The 14,859-nt window shown below is 49.5% G+C and overlaps 5 protein-coding genes across 5 annotated transcripts; 1 reads left to right on the top strand and 4 right to left on the bottom strand.

Moving 5' to 3' along the window:
- Positions 1 to 156: 156 nt before the first annotated feature.
- On the top strand, positions 157 to 1,393 carry COCSADRAFT_199647 (uncharacterized protein). The gene is made up of 2 exons (XM_007701907.1): positions 157 to 929; positions 984 to 1,393. The coding sequence occupies exons 1-2, from the start codon at positions 546 to 548 to the stop codon at positions 1,005 to 1,007; spliced, it is 408 nt and encodes a 135-aa protein (XP_007700097.1). The 5' UTR covers positions 157 to 545; the 3' UTR covers positions 1,008 to 1,393.
- Positions 1,394 to 1,504: 111 nt separating this feature from the next.
- COCSADRAFT_36825 (uncharacterized protein) lies at positions 1,505 to 2,527 on the bottom strand. The gene has a single exon (XM_007701608.1). The coding sequence runs from the start codon at positions 2,299 to 2,301 to the stop codon at positions 1,714 to 1,716; it is 588 nt and encodes a 195-aa protein (XP_007699798.1). The 5' UTR covers positions 2,302 to 2,527; the 3' UTR covers positions 1,505 to 1,713.
- Positions 2,528 to 3,458: 931 nt separating this feature from the next.
- COCSADRAFT_142537 (uncharacterized protein) lies at positions 3,459 to 5,426 on the bottom strand. Its single transcript, XM_007701906.1, has 4 exons — positions 5,134 to 5,426; positions 4,737 to 5,019; positions 3,945 to 4,683; positions 3,459 to 3,881 (listed from the first exon to the last, which is right to left on the bottom strand). Exons 1-4 carry the CDS (start codon positions 5,293 to 5,295, stop codon positions 3,542 to 3,544), a joined length of 1,524 nt encoding a protein of 507 aa, XP_007700096.1. The 5' UTR covers positions 5,296 to 5,426; the 3' UTR covers positions 3,459 to 3,541.
- A 1,146-nt stretch (positions 5,427 to 6,572) lies between these two features.
- Positions 6,573 to 8,654, bottom strand: COCSADRAFT_181377 (uncharacterized protein). The gene is made up of 5 exons (XM_007701905.1): positions 8,311 to 8,654; positions 8,116 to 8,245; positions 7,994 to 8,061; positions 7,507 to 7,934; positions 6,573 to 7,446 (listed from the first exon to the last, which is right to left on the bottom strand). The coding sequence occupies exons 1-5, from the start codon at positions 8,419 to 8,421 to the stop codon at positions 6,756 to 6,758; spliced, it is 1,428 nt and encodes a 475-aa protein (XP_007700095.1). The 5' UTR covers positions 8,422 to 8,654; the 3' UTR covers positions 6,573 to 6,755.
- Positions 8,655 to 13,377: 4,723 nt separating this feature from the next.
- Positions 13,378 to 14,766, bottom strand: COCSADRAFT_36822 (uncharacterized protein). Its single transcript, XM_007701607.1, has 3 exons — positions 14,481 to 14,766; positions 14,071 to 14,354; positions 13,378 to 14,001 (listed from the first exon to the last, which is right to left on the bottom strand). The coding sequence occupies exons 1-3, from the start codon at positions 14,545 to 14,547 to the stop codon at positions 13,645 to 13,647; spliced, it is 708 nt and encodes a 235-aa protein (XP_007699797.1). The 5' UTR covers positions 14,548 to 14,766; the 3' UTR covers positions 13,378 to 13,644.
- Between the last annotated feature and the right edge of the window lie 93 nt (positions 14,767 to 14,859).

Raw genomic sequence — 14,859 nt, 5'->3', positions numbered from 1 at the left:
CTGAGTGGGGGGAGATGACTGACTCGCTACGTACTTTTTTTTGGCCGACGAGTGGACAGAGCGTTTTCTCTGCTGGTTGTTCGTGTCGGACATTTTGTACAGTGACTGGTGGGGTGTGAGATGAGAGTATTCATAATGTTTCTTTTTTTGGGTCAGCACTTATTTTATGTATGTACTGTTTGCGCGTCTGACTGCGCGTTTGGCTTTGAGAAGGTGTTTGACTCTCTCTCCTACGTCCTTCTTTTGGTGTGAGAGAGACATCGTTGTAGCTGGCTTCTTCTTCTTCTTCTTCTTCTTCTTCTTCTTCTTCTTCTTCTTCTTCTTCGATCGTTCTTTCTGGCTGTAGTTATTGTTTTCCCCATATTGCTTCGTTTCCGGCTTGCTCTTTCCTCCACGCTACGCCACATTAAGTGCCTTGCTGCCTTCTCCTTTATCTCCCATCCCTCACATCCCAATCCGTTTTTCCAACACAGCTCTTAAGAGACAAGTCTCCATACAACCGAGTGTTATAGCGAAGGAACAGAAACTACACACAAACGCACATCATGCCTACCTCACCACAAACCCACCCACTCCTCACCCGGGACCACTACGAAACCAAAAACACCCTCTCCATCTTCCACGATGAATCGCAAAAACGCGGCTTCATCATCGTCATCGTCCTCAGCGTCTTCGCCACCGTCGGCATGCTAGCTCTCATCTTCCTGCTCATCTTCCTCAAGAGGAAGCGCGACCGCCGTAACAAGGCCACGAAAATGGATGCGGAGAAGGGCTCGATTTGGCCGGGGACGAAGAAGGGAAAATACCAGAAGGTTGAAGATGAAGATCAGAAAGATGGGGTTTGGAGTGCGGATATGGAGTTGGATGAGAGGGGCGCGTATAGTGGGGCTGGCTATGGCGAGGGTGTGGGCAAGGAGCCGTATAGACCGGTAAGATGATGATGTTATGTATGGGTATATGAACAGAGAGCTAACGAGATGTAGGCTGATTCGCATGCCTCGAAGTGAGCGAGGTGCTCGTGGATACTATAGACTTTTTTGGGCTTTCCATTGTATATTTTCTGGGGCTTTTTTTCAGCGAAGCATATGGGTGGGATGGCAAGACATTTCTACGGAGTTCTCGTTTCATATATACTCAAGTGGCGGGGGTAACTGGTTTTAGTTTTTTTTATCGTTGCTGAGTTGTTGTCTTTGAGGTTGGCGCAGCCGCGACTTCGAGAAGCACTCGGAAATGTTGTCCTCCATGTAGGAATAAGAGAAGAGATATTGTAAGAACTAAGTCATAGTTTGCGAGATGCTGTGGTGTTTGGTCACTAGACCGAAGTTTTGAGATGGTTGCAAGAATAATTGTGTATACTGCCGGTCTGCTTAATTTGCTGAGACTTGCCCATCGGTCAACATATAACTGTATATAATGTGAATTGCAAACCTTTAGTATTGTAGATATGGGCCTATACATATCGAGAACCTGATTCTTTTTACTAAACACTAGAATATACCATTCGAGGCAGCAACACAAGTATAGGCTCATTCTATTCAAATATCTATATTAACGCAATATGTTGATTTCTAGAGGAATCTAGCCCATCTTGATCGTGAATCTATCCGCAGAGTCGCAGCCACTACAACAGTCAAACGAACCCGTGATCTACAATAAAAAGCTTCTTTCAAGCACACCAAAAAAACTGCCACCTCTACACACACACCCCATCACCTACCTCCCCGCCTTCCTCTCCTCCAACATCTCCTCCACATGCGCATTCAACCAATACTCCCTCAACGCCCCCTCATTCATATCCCTCGCCCCCTTAATAACCCCCTTACACGCCTCCTCCTTACACAAACACTCAAAAGGCTGCGCCATACTCCACTCAGTACTCGGATAAAAAAACGTGAGTTCATCGCCCTCCTTGAGGCCCTCCCCGCGTTCACTGACCCTCACCTCCCACTTCTGCATGTCGAACACTAGACTGGGCTTGCAGCTGTGGTTCACGTACAGCAAGTCGCAGTTGAGTTCGATATGCAGGTCGCGCGAGGCTTGCACGGAGGAGTAGGCGGCGCTGGCGGGGGTCGGGTTCGTGATGCGAGCGAAGAGGGCGCCCGGGGGGAGCGTGACGAGGGAAACGGAGCGGCTGGTGAAGGAGCCTGGGTGGTGTTCTACGCGCAGGAGGCGGGTGAGGTCGGGTTGGACCCAGGCGGGGATTTGGTGGGAGGCGCTGGGTACGGTCACGTGTTTGGTGGGGGTTTGGGCGGCGATGGTGGGGGTCGCGGATGGAGTCGGTGGCACGGCTGAGGGGGACATGGTTGTGGGATTTTATGTAGGATTTCCAGGTAGAACTTTGAGGATGTACAGGAATTGGAATTGGAGAGTATCTGTAGTCTAACAAGGGACAGAAAAGAGACGGACTGTCTGTTCTTTAGTACTCGGCCTGTACTAGGAGCTCGATTGACCGGACTATGCGTTGAAAGTGCCGTCTGACCGAGGGATACCAAGCCCCTTGTGAAGACGTAGTCCGTGTTTCTGTGTGGGTATACTATGGACGGCTCCATATTGTGGTCTGCGCCTTACGGCCATGTGCGGGTGCATCCCGCGTTGTGTCATTCTATGACTTGCACTTGTACACATGTCGTATAAGACCCGGTAGTAGCGTAGTGTTTGTGCCGAGGTATTCTACGGCAAGGAATGGTACCTCCGGTTGTCAGCTTTGGAGTAGTAGAATATACTTTAGTGTCTCTGTTCAATTCACGCGGAAAGATTGAGAAAAGGGAGGACAGGCAGACAGGATGTGCTCTCGTCTTGCTCTACTTCATACTATTTTGCCATTGAAACTGCTTGGGTTCATTCAATACGCCTATTACCATATGTCGTCAGACAGTATGTTCTGATTTTGACCAGTAGTATTCTCGGTTCGTGCAACGTTCTAACTAGTTACATAGTAGCGCCCACCTAGCCCGTAAACAGCAACACCCCGCTGCAGGTTTCCTTCATACTCGGCTTGTTGCAGAAGTACGATCTGTCCTAAAGGATGTTTCACTTTGAGTAAAGTGCTGTGGTCGGAAGTGATTTGGAATAGAGCTTTCAAGGGACCAAGCGCCACGTAGACAGAATTGTCCTGGTTGATCTCTAAGTACATTTCGACAGGTGCAGTCTCACAGTGTTACGCTCTGAACTATCTACACCTTATTCGGCTTAGAGGATCTTTCGTGTGGATCGTACTGGTGCAGTCCAAATCCCACAGCACGTTCTGGACTGGCTATACCCAAACATCATCTTTGAGCCCGTGAACGGCGCTAAAGAGGGTTTCAGCTCTAGCTACGTATGACTCTGTCTACTTACTGATATGACTGTAAACCGAGTTATTTTAATCAGTTGCTATCCACTATCACTCAACATATTCGGACATCAATCACTAAATTATAGGCATGTCACATGTGATTTGGCGACAAGTGTATCTCATCAGCTCTAATTGTATGGTTCCAAATCGTGGTATCCATTGATTTGTACTCGTACTAAATTCGTAACATCTACAATCACCATCTTTTTACTTGACATAAGTCTGCTCAACAGGCGAAACCCTGCCGTCGCTCTCAACGCTCGTCGCAGGTACACTCTGCAATCCCATTTTACTCGTGTCGTACCCATTCGCAGAGAGGTATTCTCTAAACTTGACATCCTCTTGATCAATCGTGTCCTGGCCAATGTGCGGAAGCAACAATACCAATACAGCAGCTACAAAAGCCAGGGATGAGGCTATGAAGAATGGGTTGCGGCCTGCTGCAATTTCGTCGTCGCCGGCTGCCTTTTGGATAGCGTCGAGGGCATAAGAACCGGCGAATGCTCCGATTTTGCCTACCGCGGCTGCGATGCCGTAGTATTGTCCGCTGTAGAAGGTGTTAGTTGAACGCTCTTTAGTACAAATAAAGAAAGATGGGGTCAATGCATACCGTATACCAGTAGCGCACGTCTTGGATGCCACTAAGCCAATATTGTCTCCTGGGCCAAACTCTCCGAGTGCAAGGAAAACACCATATACAACCACAAACCCAGCAACGTTCTCGGGCTTGCTCAACCACGGATAACACCCAGCCATGATAAAACCAATAATTCCCTGCAGCGTGACTCCAATAAACAGCGTCTTCTTCGGACCCATGGAAGGCAAATCAGCGACAAAAGCACCAGCAAGGCAACCAGGCATGTAGAAAAAGTTGATTAGAATGTTCCACGCCAGACTCTTCCATAGCGGTGCAGATTCCCCGAGTAGATTGGCCAGGATAGAGGTCGCGTAGATACCGAAGGAGTAGGCGCTAAAGTCATAAATGAACCAGATGATGCTGACAACACTAAGCCGGAACCAGTAAAACTTGATAATGAGCAGCCAAGGCGTTTTCGCTTTAGCAAGAGACTCGCGCTGGAACGCTTCGGGTTCCTGTAGTTTGAGACGAAGGTATAGAAGCGATAGAGGGGGGATAATGCCTATGCCGAGACAAATGCGCCAGGCGGCTCGAAGGTGGTTTTCGCCGGTGATAAGAACAACGACTGTGGCGACGATTGCGCTGATGAAAAAGGCCAGGTCGATTTGTACGTTGGTGAAGAGGATAAACCATTTATTTCGTGTTCCTTCTTTGAGCTCGCCTGTTGATTCGGCACAGCCTACGCTGCCGGCTGGATATTCTCCGCCAATACCTGCTTGGGTCAGTATGCTGTTCTTGTTGGGATATTTGTATTGACCATCTTACCGATTCCCAAGAAGAAGCGATATACGACCAGCGCTGTGAGTAGGCCGCTTGGGCTACCGCCGGCCCCATACGAAGCCGTGCCTAGTGTTGCAAACAGGATAATGATGATTGTCGAAGTGAACAAGGACCATTTTCTCGAAAAGTGGTCAGACGTGTAGCCAAAAAATAGCATGCCCACCACGGTTCCAGCAAATGTTATACTCGCTACGTTTGCCTGTGCCGAAGACGACGCATACGAGTTGGGATAAATGGTCTTGAGCATGGTGTTTACAGGCCCGATGATCTAGACATGGCGTTAGAAAATCTTGAAATCTGATAATATTTCTGATTCAATGATGCTTTGGGCGAAAATATCGTTGTTGCGCTGGAATTTTTTGTCGCTTGGGAGTTGTCGTACATTATTTAGATAGCCATCACTAAAGAGACCAGCGCCACATGCAATCACAGGCCATAAGCGCTCCCATCTTCCCTTTTCCGTCCTTGCGACACTGCCTCGACGTTCGACATCTTTTTCAGTTGTGCGATCAAGCTCGGGCTTGACTTCTGCTGCAGAAGCCATGGCGATGGAAGCTGCTTAGTCGCGTGGTTTCTTGGAAATTCACCCCGAGCGGCAGGCGAATCGAAAGTGCCCTATTGCAGTGACGAAACGAGTCTTGTGAGCGGACAACCTGATGTTTAAATAGCTCGGTTCTAGTAGCGACGCAGTAGTGCCACAGCCGCGGAATTGTAAGGACCCTGTGATCAAGTTTTCTTTCCAACCAGGTTGGGCATGGTGCAGAGGTGGTGATGCAGATCGAGTATTGGCAGCCACTCAGAGCACAGCAAAAGCTTTGCTCAGGTGTGTCTGTGTGCGACGGGAAGCTGAATGGTTGGTCTTGATGTAGCCGGAAACAGCAGGCCTCAAATATTGGGTACGGGAATACCGAGGGACGAGGCCGTCACCTCACACCGTATACATACTAGATACGCACTGAGTGCTGCTAACTTGTGTCTTGAACATAGGCCGAATGTTTATACCATCCATCTTGATGTGTTTAATATCAGTAGCCAAAGTGTTTGTTTGTAAGAGATTACATGCTGAGCCCGTACCATACACAGTTGATGGATGTAGTAGTGTAGAGATGGGGTGCGGAATCATGATGATGACGACGACACTCAAGCTTTTGCCATGCTTCGGCAGCCGCCGACGAAGCATCAGCGTCGAGGCTTGACTAGGTGGCCTAGCGCTGATGCTACATTGAGCTTAAGTGTGCTGCAACTATAGCACGAGGTGTGGCGTGTAAAGGTCCAATCAATGCCTCGGTTGGTTACTGATTGATAAGACGGGCCAAATCATGCGAGGTGTGGACAGATGACCATGGAATTTGATACGTTACAGTAATGTGGCGCACACGGGATGCTTGGCTGCTGCTAGGGCAGAGCAGGATCTCAATGGTAAGCCGCAAAATCACCGTTCCACCTCAGCTCGGGGATCAAAGACTGTACCCAACGTGGACATGATGATCGAGTTCTGATTCAAGATGTCCATGTGCGCAACGGCTCTACAGATAGCGGTGGGACCAGGACCCCACTGCAAGAAAGTTTTGCGACAGACGCGGTTACGGGCAACCGCTTTTGTACTACTCAACATGAACCATGGCTTTGTGTGTAGCACTATGTAATGATGCAATTTTCCGACATGCGCCCGAAAACATGGGGCATTTGGGACATTTGGGTATTGCTCTCGCATCGGCCCGAACGGGCGCGGCCGAGGGGGCCGAGGCTCAAGGATTTTGCCAAACCAGACAACTACAACGATGCGGCCTTCAACACGTAGGAACTAATCTGATAATCCTTCTCGCGCCATTGTTTGTAAACGGATTAATTTGGCTTCTCTCATCTGCGCTACTACTTACGTACATGAAGAGAAACAAGGATAAAAAAAACAGGACATGTTGCATCTCGCTGCAGGGTATCACGTGAAGGAACAACCAACGGAAAACGCGTATGCATCTACTCATCTCGCCATCGCCCCACCTACTATTTGTTATCAAACACTTTGATGTGCTCAAAAGGCACAGACGTTTTTTGGACCGTCGTCGTCACCGGCCCGTGCGGGTTGACCCTGTCCATCTCCGCAAACCAGTCGTCGCCGTCGTTCTTCGTAAAGTTTTTGGAAGTATGATCTTTGCAAGAAATTTGATATAGGTGGCGTGACGAATCTTGGCTCGGACGCGACCCAAGCTCCGCAAAAGGTCTCCCAATCGTCGAAGCATTGCTGGACTTGCGTCCTACAAAGCCCGTCCCCATGGGCTGGTTGATGGACGAAGCGGCGCTGCCGTCATGCGCGTGGTTGCTGCTGCTAAGTTTTTCTCCTGACCTGCGAGGAATGTGGTCCAGTATTGTAGTCACCATGCCAGTCTTGCTGTCTCCGCTTGGTGTGCTTTTTCTGTCGGGCAAGCTGATGGCGCCGTTGGAGTCAAAGCTTTCATACCTCGCTATATCCTCTACACGTATCTCAACTTCATTGACGACGAAGATCTTGTTGGATGCCAGCGTTGCTATAACTGGCCAGAATATTGGAATCGAAGCGGTGATGATGGCAAAATTGACCTCGAGAACGGCAAAGATGTACACGACCGGCGTGTGGAATGACATATCAAGATCGGGTACAGTGCCGGCACGGTTGACTGCGAGAGTGATCAAGCGGCCCAATGCCACTAACACAACACTACCTACACGTTAGAATCGTCCCTTGTGCTCGAGTAATGATGGGCTTTGTTCTACTTACGTGGATCCCAGTATGAATAGGCCAATCAGTCCCGCTCTGCTCTTACCTGCGATCCTCAATGCAGTGATGAACGGAACAGGCAGGAGCAGTACCATAGCGTCAAGTAGCAGATTGCTAACAGAATGGCCAAGGAACATGGGAAAGAATTCGGCGGGATCTTTGGCACCCCAGCCGATGCATCGGCCCGGAAGATTCATATTCCAATTTTTGGCGATGGGGCGGCATGAGAAGATTGCTAGCAGGAAGAACGTCAAGCCCCATATTGTGCAGATGACAATCATCCCCCAGGTGAGGCGTCTGGCGAGGCGGTATCCGTTCGTGGCTGTTGTCGGGGCAGCTTCAGCAAATAGACGTAAATACTGGAAGAGGATGGCGAGCTTGATCAGAGTTGCACTAGCACAATATGCCGCATTAGTGGAATAGATATGCTGTTTTCAGTGTCAGTATGAGGTTGATACATGTTGTTGTTGGTGTTGCATGATAATACCTTGAAATACAGCATGATATGCTTACTATCAAGTGTCCACAAGTGTAGACCCAGGCCATCAGCCGGCACTGTAGTACATCCGTCAGTTGCTAGCCCATAATCGATCTTGTGCTACTACGTACTTATGCACACTAGAACATCACCACAAAAACTCGCAATACCTGCGAGAACGACAAAGCAGTCATCCCAGCCCCAAAGATGGTCTTTGATACGGACCCATAACCGTAGGCTCAGGGTGATGAATGCAATGCTCTGCTCATTGTTAGCGAGTGAGAAGACAAGATGGCAGTGGACGAGCTCTGGCTCATGCTACATACTAGGAAAGCAACAGTAGTTCCTATGATGGTGGCAGGCTGGTTGGACGTTGGTAAATTGGCATTATCCGGGTGGTCTCTCAGGTTCGTCACGGAGACTGGTGTGATGGTCATGGTCACTCAGACGCACCAGAGGCGACGTGAAAGAAGGTATGCGAAGGGGGTGTCGTTGGTCAGTCGGCCTGAAGAGTGGGCTCGTGCAGATAATCAGTGATTAGTTACGTTCAAACTCCATTACGGGGTTTCTGTCAGCCTTGCGCAGAGGGTTCGAGTCGATGACAGGGCAAACGAATGCTAGGATCGAGTCCAGACTGTGGTAGCAAGCGAGGCTACATTTACAAAGAGATGTAATGCCCTAATAAGACCCAACAGGTGGGCCCAGCGATGGGCATATGAAAGTCATGACCTGCATACGTTACACCTCCTTAAACCACATGGCTGCTACCCCCTGCTGTCCCGCATGGAGAATCAAAACTGGGCCATGCAGCTAGGGACAGGGTGAATACAGTGTAAGCCCAGACCCCCCTGCTGAGCGTAGTGGATGCGGGTCGTCACCAAGGGCTTGCTTGTCCGGCTCACTTTAGGATGCCGCCCGCGCCCCCGTAAACGTTTTTCCCTTTAGGCCCCGTATGCTAGTGCTCAAGTAAAGTATGTCTAGTGGGTTGGCTACTAAGGAGTTTAGATTTCAACGACAGGTCTACATGGGGAAAAGGGTACCGAGATCTTTCGGTAGAGATCAACAAGGCTACACGATTGGTGGACTGTGACCAAATCAGGATGCGGCTGCTGAAAATAGGCTTTGAAAAGTGTAAGTGGCAGCGAGCTCAAAGCGAGGCGTCCAGCGAAGTGGCGTATTCTATTGGTACCCTGCAGGCCAGTGATGTTTCGCAGAAGCCTGAAACGATATAGCACAGAACTCTGTTGTGTTAGGAGCTGTACAAGGCCAGGAATTCTTGTTTTTTTTTGCTTCTTTCAATGCTGCGCGCTACAGGCGACAGGTGCGCCGCAATATCGCTTACTCAAAAACAAAGGGCAAGCGTCAAACCCTGGCTGCAGCTCGCGAGCATGCTGGCGATAACAGAATTATATAGCCAGGGGGAATCTTGTCGAAGATCCAATCCTTTGGGAGGCAGTTCCCGCGTGGTGGCGTCGTACTCAGACACCACGTGTACGGCGAAGCAGGGCAGAGTGTCGAAGTTCAAGGTAAGGCCTTATTGAGATGCTCGTGTTTACGAACGGTATGACTCGGGGCTGCACCCGCTCTTGGAGGCCCACCTCCCAAGGCGAGCTACTACCTTGACCAGTCCCCTGCTGGCAGCGTTTCACCACGTCGATCACAGATGAGGGGATGATCTCGGCCGTACCGTGTGGCTAAACCAACGGTTCGCATTGTAAGCGTGAAAGGCTCAGCCAATGGAGCGTGGATGCCATCTTGTCGACATGCTGCACGCAGACTGTGGTGGTGGGATGGTTTTCAGGCCATCGGGCTGGCGTTCCTGGTGCGACGGTCCTTTTCCGGGATAGACAAGACGGCCGCTCTTACTTGGAGCGGGCCTGGGAGTGCCCCTCATTGTGCCGCTCTTGTCTCGACAACGTTAATCCTCCTATTCGTCACGAATGTGCTGACTGGGGCATGGTCGGGGGTGTAAACCATTCGAGAATACGCCTCGGGCCCAAGTCGGCACAGCAGGCCATAGCGCTGTCCACTACATCCATTACATGCTGGTCCAACGCTCCGCATATATGGCCCCTTCAAAAGCGGTATGCGCTCTTATTGCAGCCAAGCAGTTGACCCCAACAAGCAATGATACACACTACTCATGCTGTATTGGGTAACCGTAGTGGGGAGAGCCGTTGCGGGCACGCGTCACAGCCTTGGATCCCGAGCTGCCATCAGGCAAGGCGACAAAGTCCTGTTTCATGTCACTTGTCCACTTTGATCGTGCTGCTGTCAGGGCCCACGTTGGCATCTGTCAAAGAGGGCGCCATGAAACTAGAGGGTGCAGGGGAAGTGTATGCGAGAAGTGATGGTGTAGTGTACGTTGGCAGCCAAGGCCAAGTGTGGGCAAGAGGTTGCGAGACGAACCAGGCTTTTTGTGAACGTCGCTGCACGCCCGCCACACCATGTCCCTCGCCTATCTTATAGGCCATGCCCATCTGCAAGACGCTATGCAGCAGTCACATTGCGCTCCTGTCACCGCAAACGAGGGCCTACGCCTCGTCCTGTATGTCGCGATCATGGGCCAAGACAACCCAGATCGCCTTCTAGCCCAGGTACACATTTGTCGGCTCTAATGCCCTGACCCGGCAATCTGCGGAACCGCCAGGCGATACATTCCATGTATAGCGTTGACTGTACTTGCACATGGTCCCCTTGTGGATGTTCGTATCACCAATGCCTGACACCCATAGTGATGACCATACTGCTTACATGACAGAACGTCCGAATCTCTCTGTCACACAACTATGCCCTTGACCTCCATAAGTCTGTGCCGATACAAAAATGAACTCCTGGAGAAAGCAAACGTCGCAAACTATTGGGGTCGGCCTGTTGTGCCTGGCCCATACAAGACCTGGTGGATATCAATCAAACTTAATGTTTTGCGCAATCCTTAAGCACTACATTCACGCTCAGATATTAGCCTTGACACTAGGCATGGCAATTGCTCGGCGTTACGGAACATTCGAGGAATACTGACCGTTCCCACCATTAGCGCGCATATCACTATACAAAACAACTCTGACTTCGGTTAGAATATGCTAGCCCAAAAGTCGGCCACGGATGCACTTGAGCGATGCCCCGAACAGACGTTTCCCCGAGGCCCGCCACTTACTCAAACCCCATGAGAGCCGCTCGGCTGGATGACGCTACTAAAGTGGAGCTCAATCTAGCCAAGTGACGTTCCTGCCGCAGGCTCTGTTCACGGCATGCTTTTGTTATCGTACGTTCACGCCTCGAAGCGTGATAGCGTATATGCAACAACACACACCACCTTGCAGGAGCGTAAACAGACGGCAAGAAAAAAGCAGCTTAGCGCATCTTCTCTCTCTATCCCCAGCACTTACAACTATACGCCAAGAGGATTTAATCTATGTTGCTTAATTTTTTTACATGGACACCAAAAGTAACAAAACCATGTCCTTCTCAGGTCCTGTTCAATTCAGCTCCGTTTTCCGTCTGCTAAACTCAATCCAAAAACAGTATGGCTCCGCCTAGAAAAAAAGGAATTATGTGAGTGCGCTAGTTTTATAGGACCAGCTTCCCCTTCTCCTATTGAAGCTCTGAACCTAGAATGATAACAAAATGAAAACGGAAGAAGGGAAAACCGAAAAGGCTGTCAGCCGATACATTTACTCAGATAGGTTCGCAGAGCCGCGGTCTAAGGACATGCTTTTGCCGTCCACCCACGCGCACAAACTGGGCGACTAGACAATATCACAGGACAGGGTATCTGGAAAGAGCAAAGACAGAGGTGACTGAGACGTGAAGTTGAACTAGCGGCACCACAGGGCAGGGTACTTTGGCTTCCGCCACAATAATGGCCCCAGAAAGAAATGGCCCAAAGCGTCCGTTCACAGTTGTGGCCGTGTCAGGTGTCATTCCAGCCTGCCATTCGTGCAACTCGCGTGTTTTCTGTCGTCAACATTGCGTCCTGCTATTAAAGTTTGTGTTGCACCCCCATGCTAAGATCAACACAGCCTTTTTTGTGCCCGTGGTACCTGTGTTCCGGGAGTATCCGAAAACTAATCATCATGGTTTATTAAAACCATAGCAGCTCAACTATCGCCTTGAAATGGCCATTGCAAATACAAGGCATGCACTACCCCAAATAAAAAAAAAGTGTGATTCGATACACGTCGCAACCGCATTGCGAGGATGATCGATAAACTCTACTTTTGTCACATCCTCCACCTACGTAGTGTCCGCACCCATCCGTATACATCTGCAGCCTCACAAAATGACATGCAAAATGACAAATACGACGATACCAACTCCCCCCAAACTCTATGAATACGAAATCTTCGTACCGTTTGAATACAAAATATCGAAAACCATATGTCTCACGCAAAATTATGTAGAAAAACCACACACGCAACACACAAAAGCCGTAAGTCGTTGCAACCCAGCACTGAGGTAGCACCGTTCCATTGCAGCGTCGGAATTCATAACTACGTACTCATCTTCAGAATTTTGTATAGAAAAATTCCTCCCAATGATTCAGAGTGGCTGCTTACTTTCACCTCAATAAAAAAAAATGAGAAGTTAAAGATCTGGATAGAACTTGGATCGCTTGACTGAATGAGCAAGGCCGCTTTCACTCGGACCAGGTACTTGCATCGTTTTGCTTGAGAAGCTGATGTGACGAGTTTGGAGTTACTAACTCAATTCAATCGACTGACGTAGCACTCGGCGAGGCGAAATATCAGATACCCAGGTATACAAGTCCTACTATTCTGCCAGAAGCCAACATCCCTATCTACATACCAGACAGAAAACAAGAAGGAAGCTATCATGCACCACGTTATCCGTTGCAGAACAACCCTCTTCCACTCTGTCTAGCCTATACGTCGCCATCGTGGGAGAAAGTATTTCTTCTCTATATTACTTCACACATGTGTTCTGATGCGATTCACAAAACTTATCACAGTCTCGCCTATGCATTGTAAAGAGAATAAGAATGTGCAGCATCGTACTAGATTCGGAACGACAGGTGGGATATTAAGCCGGTGGCACAATAGTATCCTAAGCCTTGAGGATTATTCAGAAGGGATGATTTATATGGTTGCAATCCACTTAGTAGGTATACACTTGAGGTTCACGTGTGCTAAGTAAACAAGGTCCAATGGACTTTCCAGACTCTCATGAAGCAACCGCGAAACGTACGTTGATATTGTATATCTTACTTCAATCCACTAGACCCTACATATTCTTTGCAGATGTTCGTATAGAGCTATAATTCAAATTTCCATGTCAAAATCGAAAGCCTGATCGTGCGTCTCATGTATGCTGACAATCTCGTTTTCGACACTTCACATGCCAAATCGCAAAGAGAATAAGGGAAAAAATTGGGGCAGAAATGTGGCACATGCGTAGCTCGTGTCACAAGGCTCTAGTTGTGGAGATAACTCCCAGAACCAGAACGACGGGAAAGCCAAGGAACATGGTATGGAATATTCGAAAATAGACACATAAACGCAGTTTGAGACACATGTTAAAATCACAAGCCAGTTTAAAAAAAAGCAACAGAGGCAAATTAAATCCACATTTCCTCCTAATCCCCTGTATTCCCCTCTTCTTACTTCAACATCTTACAAACCCTCTCACACGAACCCAACTCACGCAGTCTTCTTCCACTGTGCCCAGACACCCAAAAGCGAACTCGTCGTTCCGGCCAATCCCACAATACCATCATCAAGATCGACCCAGCCAAGCGCCGAACTGGGGATAGTGATATCGCACAAGTCGCTAATGAGCTGGACCTTGACAGCATTAAGCTCGACCTGCAACTTCTTCGTCTCAACGACCTTCTCCGGGTCGGAAGACTGGGTAATGGCCTTTGAGCGCTGGAGCAAGTTGTAGTACGAGTACAGGCCCGAGGCAATCGAGCACGAGATACCCGCGAACCAGGCACGGTAGCCTTCGCGCAAGAGACGCGGGGCGTAAGAAGACTTGCGGATGGCGGTTGCGTCGAGCTAATGGGGCAGATGTTAGTCACTGAGGCTGGATCGAAATCAACTTGACATGATAAGGCAAGTACATACCACGCAAGCGTTATCACACAGCATATAAAACGCATATCCCAACTGCCTTCCAATAGCGGTAAACCTCAGCACGGGATCCATGCTCTTGGAATCAGTAGCTATAGCCGCAGCCTTGAAGTGCTCGACAAACTTGCCCACGCGCATGAGCTTGCGCGTCTGGCCAAACGTCTTCTTGGTCGCATCGAACGGCGCGATAGTCGATGCTGGGCGGTTGGTGCGGTACAGGTACCATGCTAGGAATCGAGAGAAGTACTGCAGCGTTCGCAGCACCTTGTCGCGCCCGACTGTTCACATGTCAGATCGAAGGAGGGAGGATGATGGGGGTATGTAACGTAAGAAAGTGGGTTATGCAGGATGTGTTGTATGTATGCCCAACATATCAATTCAGCAGGAAGGAATGCAAAACGTACCAGTTGACGCGACAAACTTGAGGTAATGCGACACCGTCGGGTGGTAAACCAGAGCGTCCGCAACCATGTTGTCTGCTGTGCTTTGGATCCGAATGTATTAGGCCGAGTGAGGAGAAGAAGTCCAGCTCCAATCTTCTTCTTGTACAAACGGGAGGCGGTTTGTTTTCTGGTGTAGAGAGAGAGAGTGAGAGAGCAAAAACAGGAGCGTCCGGGGATGGCAGGTGTGGGTTGAGAAAGGGAACGTCTGGGGATGCGACAGGTGCGGAGCCCGCGTGCGGAAGCGTAGGGAGTCGGTCGCTCTCTGAGCGTGATTGCCGGGGAAAACGCGACCACCTCGGTAACTCGATCCACACGTCACATTATTGCCTAGCTTACAAGT

This window comes from Bipolaris sorokiniana, assembly GCF_000338995.1.
Source record: "Bipolaris sorokiniana ND90Pr unplaced genomic scaffold COCSAscaffold_7, whole genome shotgun sequence".
NCBI lineage: Eukaryota > Fungi > Ascomycota > Dothideomycetes > Pleosporales > Pleosporaceae > Bipolaris > Bipolaris sorokiniana.
Note: the sequence above shows the minus strand (reverse complement) of the source record. Positions and strands in the feature narration are given on the sequence as shown.